Source organism: Puma concolor, chromosome A3 (genome assembly GCF_028749965.1).
Source record: "Puma concolor isolate L17-30 chromosome A3, mPumCon1.1.hap2, whole genome shotgun sequence".
Lineage (NCBI taxonomy): Eukaryota > Metazoa > Chordata > Mammalia > Carnivora > Felidae > Puma > Puma concolor.
In genome coordinates, this window is record NC_141669.1 from 52701605 (window position 1) to 52724427 (window position 22823).

A 22823-nucleotide genomic window follows, 5' to 3' on the forward strand; every position below is an offset into this window, starting at 1 on the left:
AATGAACAAATCAGGAGACTATAGATGCTGGAGAGGATGTGGAGAAACGGGAACCCTCTTGCACTGTTGGTGGGAATGCAAAATGGTGCAGCCGCTCTGGAAAGCAGTGTGGAGGTTCCTCAGAAAATTAAAAATAGACCTACCCTATGACCCAGCAATAGCACTGCTAGGAATTTATCCAAGGGACACAGGAGTACTGATGCATAGGGGCACTTGTACCCCAATGTTCATAGCAGCACTCTCAACAATAGCCAAATTATGGAAAGAGCCTAAATGTCCATCAACTGATGAATGGATAAAGAAATTGTGGTTTATATACACAATGGAGTACTACGTGGCAATGAGAAAAAATGAAATATGGCCTTTTGTAGCAACGTGGATGGAACTGGAGAGTGTGATGCTAAGTGAAATAAGCCATACAGAGAAAGACAGATACCATATGGTTTCACTCTTATGTGGATCCTGAGAAACTTAAGAGAAACCCATGGGGGAGGGGAACAAAAAAAAAAAAAAAAGAGGTTAGAGTGGGAGAGAGCCAAAGCATAAGAGACTGTTGAGAACTGAGAACAAACTAAGGGTTGATGGGGGGTGGGAGGGAGGAGAGGGTGGGTGATGGGTACTGAGGAGGGCACCTTTTGGGATGAGCACTGGGTGTTGTATGGAAACCAATTTGACAATAAATTTCATATATAAATAAAAAATTAAAAAAAAATAAAATAAAATATAAAAAATTTTACTTAATAAAGTCATATTTTTCATGTAAAAAAAATAAAAAAAATAAAAATTGTTTTGGATATCCTTTAAAAAAAATAAAAAAAAATAAAAAAAAATCACCAAGAAAATGAAAATATAATTCACAGAACAGGGGGAAATATTTACCAATTATCTATCTGATAAGAGATGTGTCACCAAAATACATAGAGAACTCGCACAATTCAATAATAAAAAGACAAATAACCCAATAAAAAAGGAGCCGTGCATTTAAACAGACATTCCTCCAAAGTTGATAAGCACATAATAAGCACGGGAAAAGGTGTTCATCATTAGCCAAAAGGGAAATGCAAATCAAAACCCCCATGAGAAAACACTTCACACCCACTAGGATGGCAATCATAAAAGAGTCAGAACAAGTGTTGGCGAAGATGTGGATAAATTGGAACACTGCTGACGAGAACATAAAATGGTACAGTCACTTTGGAAAACAATCCGGCAGTTCTTCAAAAGGTTAAACAGAGAGCTATCCCACGACCCAGCAGTTGGACTTCTAGTTATATATCTAACAGAAAGGAAAACTTACATCCCCACCAAAACTTGTACAGGAATGTCTGTGGCAGCGTTATTCGTAACAGGCAAACAGCAGAATCCAGATGCCCATCAATTGATGAACGGATAAAGAAAATGAGATACATCCATACAACGGCATATTATTCGACAATAAAAAGCAATGACGAATTGATGCACAGCATGGATGAACCTCGAAAACATGATGCTGAGTGAAAGAAGTTAAACAAAAAGACCATACATTGTATGATTCTATTTACATGAAACGTCCAGAATAGGCAAATCTGAGGCAAAAAGTAGATGAGTTGTTGCCTGGGGCTGCAAGTGGCTGGGAGGAAATGGCAGATGACTGCTCTTGGGCACAGGGTCTCTTTGGAGAGATTAAAAAAAGTTCTAAAATTGATTATGGTGATGGCTGCACAACTCCGCGAATATACTACAAAACATTGAATTGTACACTAAGTAGGAACTTTTATTACGTGGATTATCTCAATAAAACCATTCAAATAAAAAAGAACAAATGACCAAATACGAGCTTATAACCTTTAAAATGACAGCAAAAGCGGCAATCTCAAGCACGTACCCTAAGGAGATAAGAGTTAAATTTTTTTTCAGAAGAACAATCAAACGATCACCAAAAAAAGACCTAAATCTTCGCACACCCACTTTTCCTCGAGAAGCTCTCTCAGCTGCAATTCCGTCATCCCTCAAAGTTCCAGGCAGTGTCCAGTGGCTGAGTTTCCCCAGCAGACCCATGGCTGGCGAGGAACACAGCCCAGGGCGCCTTCCTAACTCCCGGTTGCACCAGCTGTCCTGCCACTCAGTGGCTCGTGTCTCCCCTTCTCTTCCTGCATCCCACAGGCTAACCTCTTCTAACTCCACCCCCTTGGCAGAAATTGTATGTGCAGCAGAATCACAATTTGTGCATTAACTTGTTTATTTTTTGCCTCTACAATCCTGTTTGCCCCTTTGATCTTCCCCGTGTCTACTCCCTTGCCCCTCTCTGGGGCACTATCATACTTCCAGCCAGCCCAACCTGCCGTTAACCCTACTGCGCATCTGCCCCAATGTGGCTGAGGGAAAGAGCAAACCAGGGGCTCCGAGTTCATGTCACTGCTCCAAGTGGGTCTCGGGGCTGTCCATCCGCCCACCTCAGTTTCCCACTCCTGGAACTCTCCTGTCCCCTAACGCCACCATCCGGTACTTTCTGCTTTGTCCTCAGACCCCGGGCACCTCCTCCCTCTGCTCACTCTTGGCCAGTGACCCTCCTTCCCTTGGAAAGCAGAAGCAGTCAGAAAAGAACTGCCACGAGCCCTCACCAGCATCTGTACCATATTCTGCCTTCCATCCTGTCACCACACATGCTCTGTTTGCACCCCAACACAAGGCCAACTCCTGCACTCATGCCCTGGGTCCTGTGCCCTCTGCCTGCTCAAGGACACCACTCCACGATCCTCCTTACCCTCGCCCAGGCCATCCCACTCGCATCTCTACTGGGCCATTCCATCAGCACTCAAACATGTGACACTAGTTCCCTGTCATTCAAAGAAAACTCTCTGACTTTCTCCTTTGGCTCCCAGCTCATTTCTTTCTCCCTTTTACAGAAAAACTTACAGAGAGAGTAATCTACACTTGTGTCTAGTTCCTGCTTCTCCATTGTCTCTGCTCAACCAAAACTTGTCAAGGTCACCAGTGACTTCAGTGATCAATCCAGCAGCAGTATTTGATACAGGCAGCCACTCCTCTGCCCTTGAAACATCCCCCTTGCCTGGCAGAGGACCAGGGTGGTGTCCTCCCCTGTCACCGGCCAAGCCTTCTCAATCTCTGCTGATTCTTCCTGGTCACTCACCCTTTGGTCATCTGAGTGCCCCGGGGCTCTGTGCTCAGATCTCTTCTCCTCTCCATCCACTCTCACTCCCCGGGGTTCCCCTTGAGACTTACATCTTTAAATGGCAAAGATGCTAATGAATCCCACGCGGAGCTCTGTGCAGCCTGGATGACTTCTCTGAACTCCAGCCCCCCGTTTCACCTGTCCCACTGACATCTAATAAGTGTCTCAAATGCACCACATCCAGAAGCCAATTCCTGACCATCCTCCACCCACCTGCTCCTTCTAGTCTTCCTCGGATAAGTCAATGACACACCTTCCTTCCAGATGCTCAAGCCAAAATCCCTGCAATCACCTTTTGAGTCCTTTCCTCATGTCGCATGTTCAGTCTAACAGCAAACCCGTTGGTGCCACCTTCAGTACATATTCAGAATCAGACGCTTCTCCCAAATAACTACCACCCTGTTCTCTGTTATCTGAAATATTACACCAGTCTCCCAACTGGCCTCCCTGCTTTCACCCTTGCCCTCAAATCTATCCTCAACACAATAGCGCGCTACCCCCCCCCCCCCCCCCCCCCCCCCCCGCCCCATGCCGGAACGCATCAGCCCTCAGTGCAATCCCTTCAGTGATTCACCAACTCAACTCAGGACAAAGCTAAGCCTCCTGGGATGCAGTCTCCTCACCTCCCTGACCTCATGCCCTTTGTTTTTCCTCCTCATTCATGCTCGTCCAGCCACAGTGTCCTGCTTGGCCCTTGAGCACTTCCAACACCTTCATGCTCTTGCCAGGAGCTCTATTCCTCCTGTAGATCCATGGGTCACTTCTTCACCTCCTTCAAGTCTTGACTCAAATGCAATCTGCTTTATCCACCACCACCATATTTTAAATGACCACCTCTTCCCCCAGCAAATCTTATCCCCTCTTCCTTGCTTTTTCTCCCCAGCAACCATCACCATCTGACATTACATATATTTTACTTAGGTATTAGTTTGTTGTGTCTCCTTCCCCATGAGGGCAGAGATCTTTAGCTTTTTTAACACTATATCCCCAGTACTTAGAACACTGCCTGGCACATATTTTGAGTTCAGTAAATATTTGACGAATATGTGAATGCCTGAACAGCGGGAATGAAGGAGGATCTTTGGCTTTTAAATTTCCAAAGGAAGATAACATTGTTATTAAAAAAAAAAAATAGGTTTAAGAGGATGTTTTGTCCAGCCAGTTTTCCCATACTCTGCAGAGGAGATGAAAGTGTAGAGGAGGAGTGGAAGAAAGAACTAGAGATTTGTGATAGTTTCGATAAGGCATCCCCACACCTGGACCCCAGGTTAGCTCTGAAGTTTATATGGAAGAGACCCCTCCTTAACTTCAGGGATCTGGTAAAGGGAGGCCCAGAAGTTTCCAGAAGCATTGGAACATGAGGCACTTGGCGGAGATGGCTGCACGGGCGTCATGGGAGAGAGAGGCACGGAGCCCTCAGCATTTCCTGTAGACCCCAGAGTGTCACGAAACAGCTACCAAATTGTAACGTGTCCCCCAGAAGGGCTTGAAAATTGGTCGAGAGAGAGAGCCAGGGGATCTGAAAGGGTCTTGTGCCCAAGAGAATAAGCTATTGTCTGTGTGGTCCATGCACCCAGAAATCAGTGGGCCTATAGATACAGGGCAGACACATACTGGTGACCAGGGGACCCTGTCTATGGAGGCCATGACATTATGGAAGCTCAACCCAGAATGTAGCTGCCTCCAAGGGTAAGGACAAGGAGGAAAAACCCAAAACTGACTCAGCTTAAACCTGAACTATTGAAGGACACCAGGGCTTTTCTGCCATCAGGAAAAATATGGGCTTAAAAAGGAGATTGCGTTGAATTACAGAAAAACAAAGTTATGTTTTTAAACACACTCACAGACGTGACTTGAAAATACCATTCCTGCTATTTCACTAATTTGTCTTCTGATAGAGTTATTTCAAGTCCACTTCTTCCTTCCCTTCCAGCCTTTACCCTGATGTGTCAAAGCCAACCAACCCTCTGATGTCAGTGGAATCCCATAATCCAAAACTCCAAAAGAGTAACCGCCATATGTTCTCAGATTCCAAGTGTGCTCTTGACCTCATTTTCAACAGCTAAGCATCCCGTCTTGGAACATGGCAAACAGGAGAAACAAATGCAAAAGGCTTGATTGCTAAGTGTCATCTCAGGCTTTTGCAAGGAGTCTGGCCGTTAAAACTTTATATCCCCATGCCCAAGGTTCAAGGCCCCTCATCATTCAGCCAGCCAAGCAAGTAAGTCTGATCAAGGCACGGACTGGCAGTCTCTCCAATTTCAGCTAATAGCCAGCATTCAGTTCCTGAGCAACCAGAGCTTTGTAACAAAGACATGCTTCTCTGGGCTTGATCCAGTGTAATGGGTACCCTAATCCCTCTGAAGACCCAAATCAGCACAGCACATTCTGAACATTTAACCTCCCATTTTCATTCAGTGGGCCGAACACATTTCATGAATATAGACAGCGAAATTGACAACAATAATTCTAAGCCTGCCTTTCTGTGAAGTGAGGAAAACTGAAAGGGGGAGGGGGAGGTCTCACTGGTGTTCTCTCCCAGGATGACCAGTTGAGTCAAACAGAAAAATTCCTGGTCAAATCCATTTATCACCAAAGTTGTAATGTTAAACTTTGCTTGGGTCACTGTATGGAACTACCCATACCCACCTCTAAAACAGAAGTCTTTTTTTTTTTTAATAGTTTTAAGCAGGCCTTCATTGCCTATGGTTGACCCCTAGACTGGGTTGAAAGTGATTTCTCTCTTAGCATAAATCATTATCATCAAGATGGTAATAATGGAACCCAACACTGGGGTTACTGCGAGGCTGTGAGTCAAAGTCTGCAAAGAGACTTTATGACCTATAAAGTTTACCATGAAAAATATCCTTGTTGATACAGCCAACATCCCCAATACCACTGCCCCAAAACTCAACATCTGCATCACTAGAATAATGATATGATGCCTCTAATTCTTTAATTAATGTCCTAAGTTTTGAGCAACTGAGACTATTTTCTCATGCACAAATACAAACACAGACGTAACACACAACCACTTATGTACATATAGACAGACAAACCCCCAGACATGCAAGCACCCTGATTTCAAACCTGCCACACCCCATACATACTAAACCTCTCATGCCCCCCCAAACCGCACAAACATATGCCCACAGCCAGCTACCATGTTGATTCAGCAGAACTCCACATACTCATCACAAAATCACTTAATTATTTCCACAAGTGGAACACTAGGCTTTCAACCTCTTGTTCACACTCCCTGTAGTCCTGCCTCTGTGTCTGTCGTAGAGATCATTATTCCACTTATTCTCACTTCAAGCTGGACCAGCAGAGGTGGGAGGGAAGGGAAGACCTTTAACCAAAATGCTGAATTGTTTCCAAAAGGCCCAGTGAGTAAGTGTGCCCAAAATCTAGCAAAGTCAAGCAGATGGTGAGCAGAGAAGGGTCAGGGCCTGATAATTTGACTATTGGCCTGTTCCAGATGGGAGACACAAGTGGAATGGAAAACCTCTGGGGAATTCTAGCTTACTAGCCCTCTCCCGACCCTGGAGTCTACGGTAGATAAGATACATGAGCTCATGACTTGGTCCTCCAGGGACAGTATGACCACATATACCCATGCAGGAAGCCTAGAGGAATGGGGATCTATCCAGCAGGGTGAATAAAAGAAGGTCCCATCAGAGTCCTCTAACCTCTGAAGAAAGCAATGAGACATCACTAATTCAGGATTTGTGATGATTCCAATAGGGCCTGGGCAAAAGCTTTCCCTATCTTCTTCATTCTGCTTATGTAGATGGTTTTGCTTAGCAAGAGTTCCAACAATCTACTTAAGAGAAAAACTATTTTTGAAGGCTTTCCCAGGACTGCTGAAGCATTCATCAAACTACAGACACTAATCTTAGCTATCTTAAATTCAATTTTAAAAGTATTTTGGGGGAGCCTACTATGTGCCAAAGTCAACCTACTTTCTAGTTACTGTGTGCATTTTCATACACAAAATCACATTACTTTTCAAATATTTCCTATTTTGAACTTGCTGCTACTTCAGTCTGGTTTCCCCAGCCCTCGGTCAATGTAAGAGAGGTGTTAAAGACCCTGGGTTGGCTAATAAGCTTCAGTGAGTATACTTGGGGGATTTTTACTCAGCCATGAGCACTGTACCAAGTTCTAAGCACTGTCCTGACCCAGACTAGGGGGCAGGAGGGGACAGGGACAGGACAGTCAGGGGTAGGAAAGCATATAATTAGACCTCAGAGAGAACTTCTTGTCCTGCAGATTTCCACAGAAAGTGAGCATTTTTTCTCTGAGAAGCGATGAACCCCTTTTCTCTGGACGGGAAAACAGGTCCCCCATGGACCAGGGGAAAGACCTTTTGGGAAAAGAGGAGTATGGTGGGGTGGAGGCAGAGACAAGGAGGGCAGGTTGAAGGGGCTGGGGCCTCCTCCTGCCTGATGAGGCCCTGGAGTTTGCCAGACAAGTTTCACCCCGGGCTGTCCCCCCTGCAGTGTGCATCGAGGGAGGAGGGGCGCACCCCCGAGGAGACCACAGGAATGCCAAGCAGGGGAAAGGCGCCCGGAGCCAAGGGCTCCGGCAACGAGGATCCAATATCGGCGGGTGACTCCAGCCCCCGTAACAGGAGAGACCGTAAAGTATGTGCTCTGCTTCCCAACCAGCAAACACAGCAAATAACCAATTACTCCAAATAGCTAACAGATTTCGGCTCTGATTTCCCTCCCCTTGCCTCCCCTGTGCCTTCACTTGTCATTTGATGGGCGATTTGTATTTGCTCTGAGAAAATGAGAGAAGGAATGACTCACAAAGGAAGGTCCAGATTACACGCAGTGACAGGCATCAAACCTCCCTCATCAGAACTAATGGGAGTGGGGGGAGGCCAGGCTGCACTGGCAACACATCTGAACCGGAGATATTTTTAAAGAAGTACAGTTTTGTACTTTCGAGCACATACAGTAATTCTTGCTAAACCAATATTGCCAAATACATGTCCTCAGGAAACCTACTTTAAAGAGAGGAGAAGTATCTTCCTAATTAGCACATCTGCTAGATACCAAAGTATAGGTAAAACCATTTGTGTTATTAAAGTTAAAATACTCCCCCTCGAACTCTCAAGTTCAAAGGTGCAACCGTGAGGTTCTGAGACAAACTGCCTCGGATGCCTTCTGGAAATGCTTCCTCACTTGGGAGCCACACCCTGTAATTGATTCCTTTGCTCAGAAAACCTTTGCTTCAAAGTCTTTGGATAAATTGTTGTCAGTATTCATGAGCTGCAATGAGGCATTCCCCCAAAACTTGGAATGAAGGGAAATAGGGCTGCCCTCGGAGAATTAGACCGTGAAATCAATGCATAGTGGTTCAGAGCAAGGACAGGCAAAATCACCTCAAAGCAGAAGAGTGGCTCTTACACTAAGCCTTAACCCTAAATGGGTAGGCTGTATTAATACAACCCGAGAAAGAAAGTGAAAACAAGGAATTGGCCAGGCCTGGAAGTACAAGAGAACGAAGGGTTGGCTGTTGACAGTTGTTCACATCAGCACCCTCAGGGGATGGTCCCGACCTTTGGAGATAGATGGATCTGTCCATCTTGGTCAGCTGCTGCTAAATTGCAAGTCACAGAACCCATCTCTCCTCATTCTAATTCTTTACTCATCTCCAATCACAATTTGGCTTCCCAACTGCTGAACCTATAAGATACCACAGGCTGGACCACAATCCAAGGTCATGTCCCATGGGCAGAAGTATTTCTCACTATAAACTCATAAACTGGCAACCTCAGTTTGAGGCTTGAATAATAAGTATCCAGCCCAAAGAAAATGGGCTCATCAGGTGTCTGAACCACAAGGTTGAGGATCCACTCACAAGACTGTTGACACCTCCCTAAAGAACACCCCTGTCTGTGGGCCTGGCGGGAGAGGGTCAGCTCTCCTTTACTTCAGAAACTCCTTACGGTAGGAGGTAGGAGCCGACAGGCAAGGACCTTGGCCCTGACCTAGCTAGTTAACACCTCGCTGCCACAACAAACATAGAAAACAAGCCCTTCAGTCCCATGGAAAAGCCTCTGATCCTGCTTTCCTTCTTGCTTCTCCTATCCTGCTGGATTCCTAATTGGCAAGGTAAAGATACAGCAACCTTAGATTGTTCTCTTCTCCCTTTTATAAAAGTTTGAAATTAGAAATGGGGCCCATGCACTAATGGACAGAACCATCTGGGCTCCCAGTACGTGAAGCAAGGACTTTTCTCTGTAAGGACAGATAGAAAGAAGAGGATAAGGTTCAAAGGAAGGGGAGCAACATGAGGACTAAGGCAAGGGTTATCTTAATGAATTGAGTAAAAAGACAGAAGGAAACCAAAGACTACCTTATGTTCATAGAAAGTCTCAAGAGGATACAAGAAGTTAGAGCATGCAATCCTGAAGGAAATATAACCTGCATGGAGACAAATAGGACTGTCAAAAATAAAACTATAATAAAGACATTGATTTCTAGCAAAATGACAAACAAGAAGGCCAGAGAAACTCACTAAGTAAGAACACCTAAATTAACAGATAAGAAATCTTTAAAATCCTTTTTAAATGCATGCTAGAGCTGATGGGAATGTAAAGAAAATCCATGGGGGCAAATGAGGAAGCAAAACCGCAGCGAAATAAGGAGCCAAAATGCAAACTAACTGTGGGGCTCAAGAAGCCCAAGCTGAACATTTAGTTTTAGTGACTCTGGGTTTGTCACATTTTCAGGCATCTGGTAAAGTAAATGCATACCCTCTGCAAAAGAATGTTAACTTTCATCCAGGCCTCAAAGAACTCTCAGATAAAGTTCCAAGGAACATGAGTTCACAATCAAAAACAGTGCAACATGTAAGGAATAAGGCACCATGAGCAAGAGTCAGCTAGAAACACCAACTGCATATCAGACCTAATGTTACAGATACAGAAAACAGAATTGTCAGAAATAGGACTTTAAAAAAAAAAAAAAAACACTGTTTACAAAAACAAAAGACATTAAAAATTGTGGCAAAAGAATAAGAGACTCAAAAATAAACAAGCCAGTTGCAGGGGGTGGCAGGGGGGAAGAACTTCTTGAGATAAAAATATAATACTTAAAATTAGAAACTCAATAGATACGGTTAAAATAAGCCTTTAAAAATTTTTTTAATGTTATGTATTCTTGAGAGAGAGACAGAGCCTGAGTGGGGGAGGGGCAGAGACAGAGAGGGAGACACAGAATCTGAAACAGGCTCCAGGCTCTGAGCTGTCAGCACAGAGCCTGATGCTGGGCTCGAACTCAGGAATGGTAAGATCATGACCTGAGCTGAAGTCAAGACACTTAACCAACTGAGCCACCCAGGTGCCCCTAAACATGAGCCTTTAAAAGCAGCTAAAGACTTAGTGAACTTGAAGATCTATCTTCAGAAATTAGCCAGAGGGCAACACAAGAAAAAAGTGATATGAAAGAAAGTTGAACTAACATGGAGAACAGAGAAGGTCCATTGTAGATCTAATCAGAGTTCCAGAAGGAAATGATAGAGAAAATGGGAAATACGTAACATTTAAAGAGATAGTGATTGAAAACTATATAGAACTAATTAAAACAAAACAAAACAAAAAACATTTCTCAGATTTAGATTTAGGAAGAAAACAGAAAAATGGAAGCAAAAAGATAATAGTATCTTCAAAGTGCTGACAGAAAATAAGTGTCAGTAAAACCAGTATTTCCAAAATAAGGATGAAATAAAAATATTTTCAAGCAATAATTTAAAAGTGAGAACATTTACAATGAACTAATCCTAATTATAAGAATTTCTATAAGCTCTACTTTAGGTAGAAAGATGATCCCAAAAGGAAGAAGACTGACCTACAAAACAAAGTAGTAAATATGAGTATAACTAAAATGAAATAGGTTACTTTTAAAACTGATATTGTTTTGGGGCACCTGGGTGGCTCAGTCAGTTAAGCATCCAACATCAGCTCAGGTCATGATCTCGTGGTTTGTGAGTTCAAGCCCCGTCTATGCTGACAGCTAAGAGCCTGGGACCTGCTTCGAATTCTGTGTCTCCCAATCTCTCTCTGCCCCTCCCCTGCTCACGCACTCTCTCTCTCAAAAATAAATATTTTTAAAAATAATAAAATAAATAAAAATGGTATTATTTTTAAAATGTCATTTACAGTTAGAACTAAAATATTGAACAGAAGTTTGTAAATTTGTGTGTGACTGGAATTAAAGCATTCTAAGTTCCTTGTAATATTCTGACGGAAGCTATAAATGTTAATTAGACTTAGGATTTGCTATGTTGACTATGCATGATAAAGTTTCTATACTAATCACGAAAGGAATAGAAACAGTGTATAGTTTTGAAACTGAAAAGGGAAGAAAGAATGTGGGGTGGGGAAGTAATCTTTCAATCCAAAAAAGAAAAAAAACAAATGAGGGGGAAAACGGGCAGGATGAATAAAGACAAAAAATAAGATGGCAGAAATAAATCCAAATATATCAATAAACACAATTAATAATTGGACTCAACTCACCAGTTAAGAAAACATATTGCCAGAACACACGAAAGAAAAAACAGAATCCATCTATTTCCTGTTTACCAAAGAGACAGCTAAAAGATAACGTCACAGAAGAGTTGAAAGTAAAACAATAGGGGCGCCTGGGTGGCGCAGTCGGTTAAGCGTCCGACTTCAGCCAGGTCACGATCTCGCGGTCCGTGAGTTCGAGCCCCGCGTCGGGCTCTGGGCTGATGGCTCGGAGCCTGGAGCCTGTTTCTGATTCTGTGTCTCCCTCTCTCTCTGCCCCTCCCCCGTTCATGCTCTGTCTCTCTCTGTCCCCCCAAAAAAATAAATAAACGTTAAAAAAAAAAAAAATTTAAAAAAAAAAAAAAAAAGAAAGTAAAACAATAGAAAAAGGTATACTAGGAAAATACTGGCCAAAAGGAAGCTGGTGTGGCCTATATTAACATGAAAAAAACACTCTCATTAGGAGATATTTTATTTATTTTTTTTTAATTTTTTTTAATGTTTTTATTTATTTTTGACAGAGAGAGAGAGAGAGAGAGAGAGAGAATGAGCGGGGGAGGGTCAGAGAGAGAGTGAGACACAGAATCCAAAGCAGGCTCCAGACTCTGAGCTATCAGCACAGAGCCTGATGCGGGGCTCGAACTCACAGACCGCAAGATCATGACCTGAGCCGAAGTCGGACACTCAACCGACTGAGCCACCCAGGCGTCCCAGGAGATATTTTAAAAGGCAAAGGGCCAGAGGTTCACTAGGTATTATTAAAAGATTCAATTTGTGGTGCCTGGGTGGCTCAGTTGGTTAAGCGTCCGACTTTGGCTCAGGTCATGATCTCACTGTTTGTGAGTTTGAGCCCTGCATGGGGCTCTGTGCTGACAGCTCAGAGCCTGGAGCCTGCTTTGGATTCTGTCTCCTTCTCTCTCTGCCCCTCCCCACGTGTGCTCTGTTTCTCTGTCTCTCAAAAATAAATAAATGTAAAAAAAAAAAAAAAAAATTTTTTTAAGATTCAATTTTCTAGTAAGATATAAGAATTCTACCTGTTTGTGGCTAATAACACAGCATCAAATATATAAAGGAAAAGTAGGCAGGATCATAAGGAGAAAATGAGAAATATCAAATCAAAGCAGGCTGTTCAATTATACCTCTCTCAGAAATTAATGAATGACACATATAAAACTCAGAATAAAAATAGATTTAAATAACACAATTAACAATGGTGCCTGGGTGACTCAGTCGGTTAAGCGTTTGACTCGGTTTCAGCTCTGGTAATGATCTCACGGTTTCATGAGTTTGGGCCCCACGTCGGGCTCTGTGCTGGCAACACGGAGCTTGCTTGTGATCCTCTCTCTCTCCCTCTCTCTCTGTCCCTCCCCAACTCACACTGTCTCTGCCTCCCTCAAATAAAGAAATAAACTTAAAAAAAAAAAAACACAATTAACAAGTCTGATCCAAATGGACATGTTATATGTAAAACACATTTATAGAATAGACATTCTTTCCACACACACACAGGACAATTACCAAAAAATGATCTTGTAATAGACCACAAAGTAAGTATCAAGAAACATAACATACAGACCCCATTCTCTGAACCATAGCACAGGTAAACTGAAACCAGCAACAAAGAGATAACTTAAAACATAAGCTAGGAACTTCTACTTTTAAGCAATGCAGGTGTCAAAAATAAATATAGCAAAAATGAGTAAACACTGAACTGGAAAACTAGAAAATAACAACAACAACAACAACAACAACAACAACAACAACAACAACAAAAAACAGTCATCAAAACCTGTGGGATGCATAAAACAGTACTTAGAGGGAATTTTATAGTCTCAAATGTTTATATTAGAAAAGAAGAAAGTTTAAAAATCGATGAACTAGACATAGCACTTAAGAGGTTAAGAATAAAATAACCCTCTCCCAAAAATAAAAGGAAGGAAATGATAAAGAAATTAATAAACTAGAAAACAAGGAAACAATAGAATATCAACAGAGCTAAAAATTGGTTCTTTGAAAAGATTTTTTAAAAATCTGACAAATTCTGGCAAGAATAATAAAATAAAACCTTAGGAATTAAAAGGAACATAAATAAAAGAAGGAAAAAATTAAAAAAGTAAAAGGTTATTGTGAGAAATGGTATGTCGATAATTTTTAGGAGGAAATGGATAAATTCCTATAAAATATAAATCACCAAAAGTGACTCACATAGAAAAAGAAAACCTCAAAGGTCCTATAAACATTTCTTCACATTCTATCAGCAATTTAAAATATCCCCAGGAAAAATACTTAGTCTAGACAGCTTTAGAAATGCATCTACCAAACATTTAGGCAACAGATAATGTCAGTCTTTGTCAAGAGACTAGAAAAAGAGCATGTATGCCCCCAAGTCATTTTTTAAGATTAGTATTATGTAGCTGCCAAAACCTGAAAAAAACAGTATCAGAAAAAGAAACTTCAAGCCATTATCACTCACAATAATTGATGCAAGAAAATTTCCTAAATATTTGCAAACTGAACCAGCAATGCACAAACAAAATAATAACGCTAATGATAATGATAATAATAATAATAATGTATTGTGACCAGGATAGATTGTTTCAGAAATGCAAAGTTGTTTCAGCAATTAAAAAAAAAATCCTATTAATGTAATTCACCACATTAATAGATTAAAGGAACACCACATTTACAGATCAAACAAATTATATAAACACCTCAACAAATACATAAAGAACATGCAATAATGTTTCACATCATTCATGATAAAAACTCTTAGCTAACTGGTAATCATTCACCTGAAACACCAGTGGTATAACATAAAAATATTCACTTTTAAATTAGAGCAGATAAGAATACTCTCTATTATCAGTTACATAGAATATTGAATTGAATGTCCTTGCCAGTGCAATAAGGAAATAATAAAGAGAAAAAGAAATTGAAAGTACACAGAAGAATAAAAACTGTGATTAATCACACATTATATGACCAACTACACAGAAAACCCAGAAAAATTATCCAATCAGTGGGATTAATAAGAGAATTTAGCAAAGTTTCTGAATATAATGTCAGCATATGAGAATAAATTTCATTTATATACAAGCAAAAAATTATTAGATAATATACCTTTAAAATCCAAGTAAAAATACAATCAAGCATACAATTACTAGAACTAAAATCTAATAAAAGTTGTACCACACTTTTTTGGGAAAAAAATATAAAATTTATAGAAAAACATTAAAGAATACCTAAATAAATGGAGAGAGATCATATCGATGTTTAAAAGACAATATTATAAAAATGCTTTCCCCAAATTGATCCAAAAATTCACTCAATCACAAATCACAACAGAAGCCGACAAGCTGATTGTAAAATTGACATGGAAAAAAATAATAATAAAATAAAATAAAGAAAATTGAGATGGAAAAAGCAAAGGACAAGAATAGCAACGACACTCTTAAAAATGAGTGAGGTAGAATATTTCCTTTACCAGGTATGAAGCCTTGTTATAAAGCTATAGTAAATAAGACAGTGGAGTATTAGTGCAGGGAAAGACCAATGGAACAGAATAGATAGCCACAAACCAACCCACACTTTTATGGAAACCTGATATATGACACAATTGTCATTACAGATCAAGAAAGGATAGGTCATTCTGTGATGACATGAATTCACCGGTTATCTACATGGGAAAAAATAAAAAGAAATCCAATCTCTACTTCACACTTTGCACATAACACAAATCAATGCCAGATGGAATAAGGACTTAAGTACGAAATAAGCAAGATTTCAGAATTTTAGAATTGTGAGGACAAAATGCAGACTAATATCCCCTTTTGAAAAGAAAATTTAAACAAGGCAGAGAGGGAAGGAAGGAGGGAGCAAGGGAAAGATGAAGTAATAGCCCAAGAGATCCAAAATATAAATGACAGGAATTTCAGAGGAAGAGGGCTTAAAAATGACTAGAAATTAAGGAAGCTAACCGAATAGCAGAATTTTTGAAGAGCTGATTCTTTGGATGAAAAACAACCATAAAAGTAAAAAAGATAAGTAACATAAATCACAAAATTAGGAATGAAGATGAAAACGGGACAGATACAGAAATGTTTTTTCTTTTATTGTAGTAATAAATACAAAGCCACGGTAATGTAATAAGCAATATCTGGGGACATCAAGCTACCAAACTGACAGAAGTAGAGAGTGATCAAAAACTCCCCTTCCCAAAAAGGTCCTGGGCCCAGTTTTATAAAGAAGTGCAGGGTAGTAGGTGCATCTTACAATTATATAAGGTATGCATTCCTGAAAATCTAGAATGCAAAATTCACGTAACAGCACCATTTTCAAGAAGAAATAACTATCCTACCTATCAGCTACACCATAAATACAATTTGCTTGGCTGCCACCTTTTAAATTACATGACTGTTAGTCATTTTTCACGTTTAGGTTGATTCATATTACTAGACATTTTGTACATAAAACAAGACTATGAAATGTTTACATCATGAAATTGCCAACATGCATAATTCAGATTCATAGAGTGGCTTTAGTGTATTTTCAAACCTTTAAGAAACAGTAATTCCATGCCATAGAAACTGTTCAAGAGCACAGAAAATGAGAACACCTCAAAAAAGTATTTATGAAACTTATAATTCTGATGTCAAAACCTAACAAAGACCACTTAAAAGTAACACTTATTGGGGCGCCTGGGTGGCTCAGTCGGTTAAGCGTCCCATTTCGGCTCAGGTCATGATCTCACGGTCCGTGAGTTCAAGCCCCGCGACGGGCTGTGTGCTGACAGCTCAGAGCCTGGAGCCTGTTTCACATTCTGTGTCTCCCTTTCTCTCTGACCCTCCCCCGTTCATGCTCTGTCTCTCTCTGTCTCAAGAATAAATAAACGTTAAAAAAAAATTAAAAGTAACACTTATTAATAGACATACAAAAATACTAAATAAGTAAGAGCAAATCTAACTCATAATATAGACTAGAAGTTCTTTCAAACTTGCCCTTACCGAGGATCAACAAACACTATGCTTTCCCCCTGCTAACAGTGTAAGGTGCAAAGCCAGCTGAGAGCCTGCAGCTAACCTAGTATGCCCACTACAGCACCCACCGGGGCGCGCTGCGTGCTTAAGAGTCACTGTGCTGGTTCCCAAACCTGTTTATGCCGTTGTACTAACAGGGTAATTAGATCAGTAAGTCAATATTACAAAAACATATAAAAATTGAATTTAAGGGGCACGTGGGTGGTTCAGTCAGTTAAGTGTCCAACTTCAGCTCAGGTCATGATCTCAAGGTTTGTGGGTTCAAACCCCACATTGGACTCTGTGCCGACAGCTCAGAGCCTGGAGCCTGCTTCAGATTCTGTGCCCCCCTCTCTCTCTGCCCCTCCCTGCTCACGCTCTGTCTCTCTCTTTCTCTCTCTCTCTCAAAAACAAATATTAAAAAAAAAAAAATCCTTTTTAAGAAAAGCCATCTATTCTAGAATATGAGTTTAATGATTTTTTAACTCATGAAAATTAAGTATGAGTGAGATTCTTTTTGAAATTTTTATTCAAATTCCAGTTAGTAAATATACAGTAAAATATTAGTTTCAGGTGCACAATACAGTGATTCAATCAGTGAATTTAATTAAATAGGTGGTGGGGGGTAAGGAGTACACCTGTTGTGATGAGCACTCAATGTTGTATGAAAGTGTTGAATCATTAGTGGGATTTTTTTAAGGGAAGGTATGGGAAGGAGGAATCTTAAATTTTTAGAAGGACTCCACAGTCTGGTTTTTCTGCAGGTATCATTAAAATCTCACCAAACTTTAATAAACCTACAGGAAAAATCATAGATAATGCATTTTGGATGTGGCTTATACCAGGAGGATGATAGGACGACACTCTAATAGCAGATCCAGATGGAAGGAGGCCTTGGCACATGTCAAATGATTAGCATGGGAAGATACACAGATAGGGTCAGAAATAAAATGTTTATGGTGTGTACGCATGAATTTTAATCAGTCCCATTCAATCACCTTTTTCAATTAGCCAACCAACTACCTGTCGTGATTGCATCGGATCAGAGAACTTCAATTATAGGAAATTATAATACCATGACCAACTGACCGATTCAGATTTATCCCAGGAATGCACGAAAATTATACATCATATTAATGGAACAATATCCAACAAAATAATCATCTTGATAAATGCCAAACAGCAGTGGATAAAGTTAAACTCCTATACCTAATTTTTAAACTATTAACAAACTAATAGTAAAGGGCACAACCTTGGCAAAATCAAGAATATCTATCTTAAATTACCAATCATTATCATAACTAATGGAAAAATGGTAGAAGCTTTTCATTAGAATCAGTAACTACATATGTTTGCTCACTAGCATCGCAATTATCAAATGTTATTCTGGAAACAGGAAGAAGGTATACTTATTAGAGAGATAGTGACATATTTATTGCTGTTTGAAGAAAACAATCTTACCTGCCTGGAAAATCCAACAGAATCAACGAACAACTCTCAGGATTGATAAAGGAGCTCACTAAAGAGCATGTTTCAAAGTATACATACAAAATATTGTTTCCCTATATTCCAATAATAAATAGCTAGACCCAATCATTTTTTTAAAAAGATATTCCCTGTAGGGAATAAACAAAGGCTATAAAATGCCAAGGATTAAATGTAACACAAAATGGGCTAAAACTATCTAAAGTAAACAAAAATAACTCCTCTAAGAAACAAAATATAATACACAAGTGGAAATTAAAACTAAAATTAAATGGGGTGACTGGGTGGCTCAGTCGGTTGAACATCCAACTTTGGGTCGTCATGATCTCTCACTTCGTGGGTTCAAGCCCCTCGTGGGGCTCTGTGCTGACAGCTCAGAGTCTGGAGCCTGCTTTGGATTCTGTGTCTCCCTCTCCCTCTGCCCCTCCCCTGCTCTCTCTCTCTTGCTCTCTCTCTCTTAAAAATAAATAAATGTTAAAAAAATTTTTAATTAAAAAAAAATTAAATGTCCAATGATACGGGAGTGGTAAAACTTTATGGATGGCTATATAATGGGATTACATGTAGCCATGTTTTTAAAGAATATAAAGATATGGAAAAACATTCATGATATACTTTTAAGTAAAAGAAAGTGCAGATTACAATATGATTCCAAATTTGTTTTTAGACAAAAGTATGCACACATGCATAAAAGATATCTAAAAACGTGAGCACATCAAAATCTTTTTTTGTAATTTTTTTGAAGTTTATTTATTTATTTTGAGAGACAGAGAAAGAGAGTGGGGGGGCAGAGAGAGAGAGAATTCCAGCAGGTTCCGCACCGTCAGTGTGAAGGCCCGTGAGGGGCTTGAACTCCTGAACCGTGAGATCATGACCTGAGCCAAAACCAAGAATTGGACGCTTAACCAACTGAGCTACCCAGGTGCCCCATGAGTACATCAAAATCTTAACTGTGATTATCTCCAACTGGTAGGAATACAGGTGGTTTTCACTTTCTGCTTTGCACTCTTTTGTTTTCTATATTTTCCACAATGGGTACATCAGAAAAAATTTAAAAAATATATTGCCTCTTCCTAGAAATCCATAAGATGCCTACTACAGGAATCCCTCCCCCTGACAGCATGAACAGAATTTAACAATGGGCGGGTTCCATCTCTTAGGACTCCCCCAGCAGCTCAGGAGCTGCTCTGGCCCTCAGCATGGGACTTCATGAGTACAGGGTGAAGGCTAAACGCCCAAGTCATCTTCCTGGAGGGACCCATGACCCCCCAAGATGACACCAAGGAAATCAGCCCAGCTGTAGACTGTGGGCCCCAGCATACTTCTTAGAATCTGCTCAAGACAACCAGGGTTCCTCAGTCACACTTTCATGCCTCTGGGAGGGGCAGAGAAAATCAACCTGCCATTGCCCACAGAAGCTTCTCGTGTCCTGTTTTCCGGCAGTCAGGATCTAATTTAGAGACTTCCCTGTTTCCACTGGCCCATGTGATCCCAACCAACCCTCTAGCCCTCATGCAGGTAAACAGGATTAAGGTAAATCCCAAGATGCACTAAGAGATAACTCAGGGAACCTTCCCTGAGCTTGCCCCCCACCTTCCACCACTACACAGGGCAGGTAACTGTTTTCTGCTGGGTCTCAGGAAATACAGTCGACACTTGACCAACATGGGCTTGAACTATATGGGTCCACCAACACACAGATTTTTTTCAATGAATACAGTACATACAGTACTGTAAATGTATTTTCTCTCGCTTATGATTTTTCTAACATCATTTTCTTTTCTCTAGCTTAGTTTATTGTAAGATATATGTACAATAATATACAGTATATAATACATTTAACATACAAAATATGTTATGTTATGACTATTTATGTTATCAGTAAGGCTTCTGGTCAACAGTAGGCTATTAGTTCAGGTTTTTGAGGGGTTAAAAGTTACCGAATTTTCTACTGTGTGGGGGCTGGTGTCCCTAACCCCCACATTGTGCAAGGGTCAAATGTACTTCCTTTCTTCCCTTCCCACTCTCCTTCCTCTGTTCCCTTCCTTAACTCCCTACCCCTGCCCCCAGCCCCCCAGGGAAATCAAAGAGCCCACAAATAGGTAAACAATACATACATGAGGACTGGATGGAGAGGATGCCATGTTAGTGGGGGCAGAGCTCGACAGACCATCTGCAAGCTACAAATTAAACACTCTGGTTAGCAACAGGGTTAGAGAAACCACCTCAGGGAAGACTGGACAGCCCCCAAGGATGTAGAGCTCTCCAACCAGGGAGGCTGCAAAAGTTGTGGAGGAAACATGTGTTTTGGAGTTGGATAAGACTGGGTCCAAATCCTGGCCCCATTGCTTTATCAGCTGCATGACCCTGGTCAAGCCCCCTGACCTCTCTGAGTCGGCATCTCCATCCAGAGAATGGGCACAAAGCCCAGCTCATAGGGCAGCAACGAATATGGAGGAGATGCAAGCCGCACACACCCAGCACAGGTGAGGCACTCGGAAGGGGCTCAGCCAATGCCTGTCTCTTGCCCGCATTCTCACTACCCTTGGCACCACTGACTCAATGCCTTCCCTGCCTTTCAAACTTCCCCATCTCATACGTGCTCCAAGCTCCCCATCATCCCTGGTGGTTTCTTCTAACAGCTGAACTACACCAACCCCTGCTTGGGCATGGTTCCTAAGCTAGTACCTGTTTCTGAGTCTTTTCTATTCAAGGACAAGAACCAGGGCATCATACGGCTTCCCCGAAGCCTATATGAGGGGGGGGCTTTATGAGTCTTATAGTCCAACATGCCATTGCTATATTAAAGAGAACTTTCTGCATCCTCTTCTGGCTTTGGATCCTTGTCTGGAATCTTCTGGTACTGTGACTCAATACTTTATTGTGTGTATCCGTGGGTTACAGGGCCCAGAGGGCCTCAGGGGTCAGGACTGGAGACAAGTGACCACTACAATGGTCCCAGAGAAGGTGATGGGGTTCTGGGTGGATGAGTATTAGTCTAGGTAGACAAAGATAGGAGATGCTTTTCAGGCAGAGAGGATAACAAGTGCAAAGGAGCAGGGGCGCCTGGGTGGCTCAGTTGGTTAAGCATCTGACTCTTGATTCCGGCTTAGGTCATGATCTCTCAGTTCATGAGTTCGAGCCCTGCATTGGACTCTGCACTGACAACGCAGAGCCTGCTTGGGATTCTCTCCTTACCTCTCTCTCTGCCCTATCCCCACTTGCACTAGCTCTCTCTATCTATCTATCTCAAAATAAATAAATAAACTTTTTTTTTCAAGTGCAAAGGGATAAATGAATAAAATACAGCACATTCAAGAAAGCAAATGGCTCAGCTTTGGAAGGCAGGCACTGGGCAGTGGGCAAATAAGGTTGAGGGGCTCAGGACACCAGCAGGGACGCAGACACCCACGGTTAAGCCCTCTCTGCCTTTGAGCCCTGAATAGGGGGCTCTGAGAGACGCCACAGGAGGCTGAGCTCCAGGCAGCCCTCCCCTCCTTGGCAGAAAAAGCCTGGGAGACACATTCACCTGGGGGTCAGAAAGGGCGCAGGAAGGACAGGATGAAGACAGCTGAGACCTGGAGGGGAGTCTTGGAACCACAGACCCGTCCCTGCTTTGTGAAGAAGGCATCACCGAGGGGGACCCTAGCCTCCCCTAAACTAGTCTCATGGCTGTTCAGAGCCAGAAGCACAGGCAGGAGGGCAGAATGGCCGGTGGGCACCAGGCCAGGCCGCTGGATGGTGCTGGGGTGCTGGCCACATGTTGGTGGATGCGGTGTGACCCCTGGCATAGACTGGATGAACTCCACACAACCCGCCCCCCCCCCCCGGCCGCCTCTGCCCCTCCTGCTCTCATCCTGAGCCTCACAGAAGCCTTATTGTTATTTTTAATACAGTTTGTTTTTAGAAAGGTGAGAGGGAAACCGGCAGTTCACCAGAGCAAGAGGGAGAAAAAATAAAGCTAAACATAGTGCTCCAAAGATCTGGTCCAGCTTCCGAAATTACACGTTCTCCTTTGGGACGTGGGCATAATTTGCCGCTCCAGTTCTGGGAGCACGTTGCCACCTTCACAGCATCCCAGAGACTATAACTGGAGCGGCAGGCTCAAAATGAGCCCAAGCTAGGAAGCCAGGGAGCGGCCAGCCTCAGCACCCCACCCCACAGCATGGGGAGCAGGTCTTCAAACCTTCTGATGCCTTCTCCACACCAGCCTCCAATACCTGCCCACCTCACACACACACACACACACACACACACACACACACACACACACTCACTCACACACATGCAGTCCCACTGCCAAGCCTCTGCTCCCACTCCTCTGCCCACCAGGAAAGTCCTCCTCTCCCCTCTGCTGTTCTAACTCCACCAGCCTTCACAGTCTTTGTCTCATCTGGCCACCCCCTCCCCAGAAGCTTTCCTGATCACTTAGCCCATGCCGACCCACAGGGCCAAGAGAGTCCACAATCTTCGTCCCTTGCTGATAAAGCATCTCACTGGAGACCAGCTACACACGTTTCATCTCTCCCAACTAGTGTGAAAGTTTCAAGGTGTTCTTTCTTTATGCCTCTTCAACCTGCGTGTAGTCCCCATACCCACTCCCAGAAATTCTCCTTCTCTGGAG

At 42.0% G+C, this 22823-nt stretch overlaps 1 protein-coding gene across 23 annotated transcripts in view; it reads right to left on the reverse strand.

The window, feature by feature from the left end:
- Nucleotides 1–22823, reverse strand: part of DYSF (dysferlin) — a 229649-nt gene that overhangs the window by 41343 nt on the left and 165483 nt on the right. For 14 of the 23 annotated variants that reach the window (XR_015249117.1, XM_086700880.1, XM_086700876.1 and 11 more), the window contains one exon: nucleotides 20317–20379. The exons of the other annotated variants lie outside the window; for them this stretch is intronic. Coding sequence is in view for 13 of the 14 variants with exons in the window: in XM_086700880.1 (XP_086557006.1) it covers nucleotides 20317–20379 (63 nt within the window). In the remaining variant the exon portion in view is untranslated. The remainder of the gene's footprint in view (nucleotides 1–20316; nucleotides 20380–22823) is intronic. 23 annotated transcript variants of the gene reach the window in all.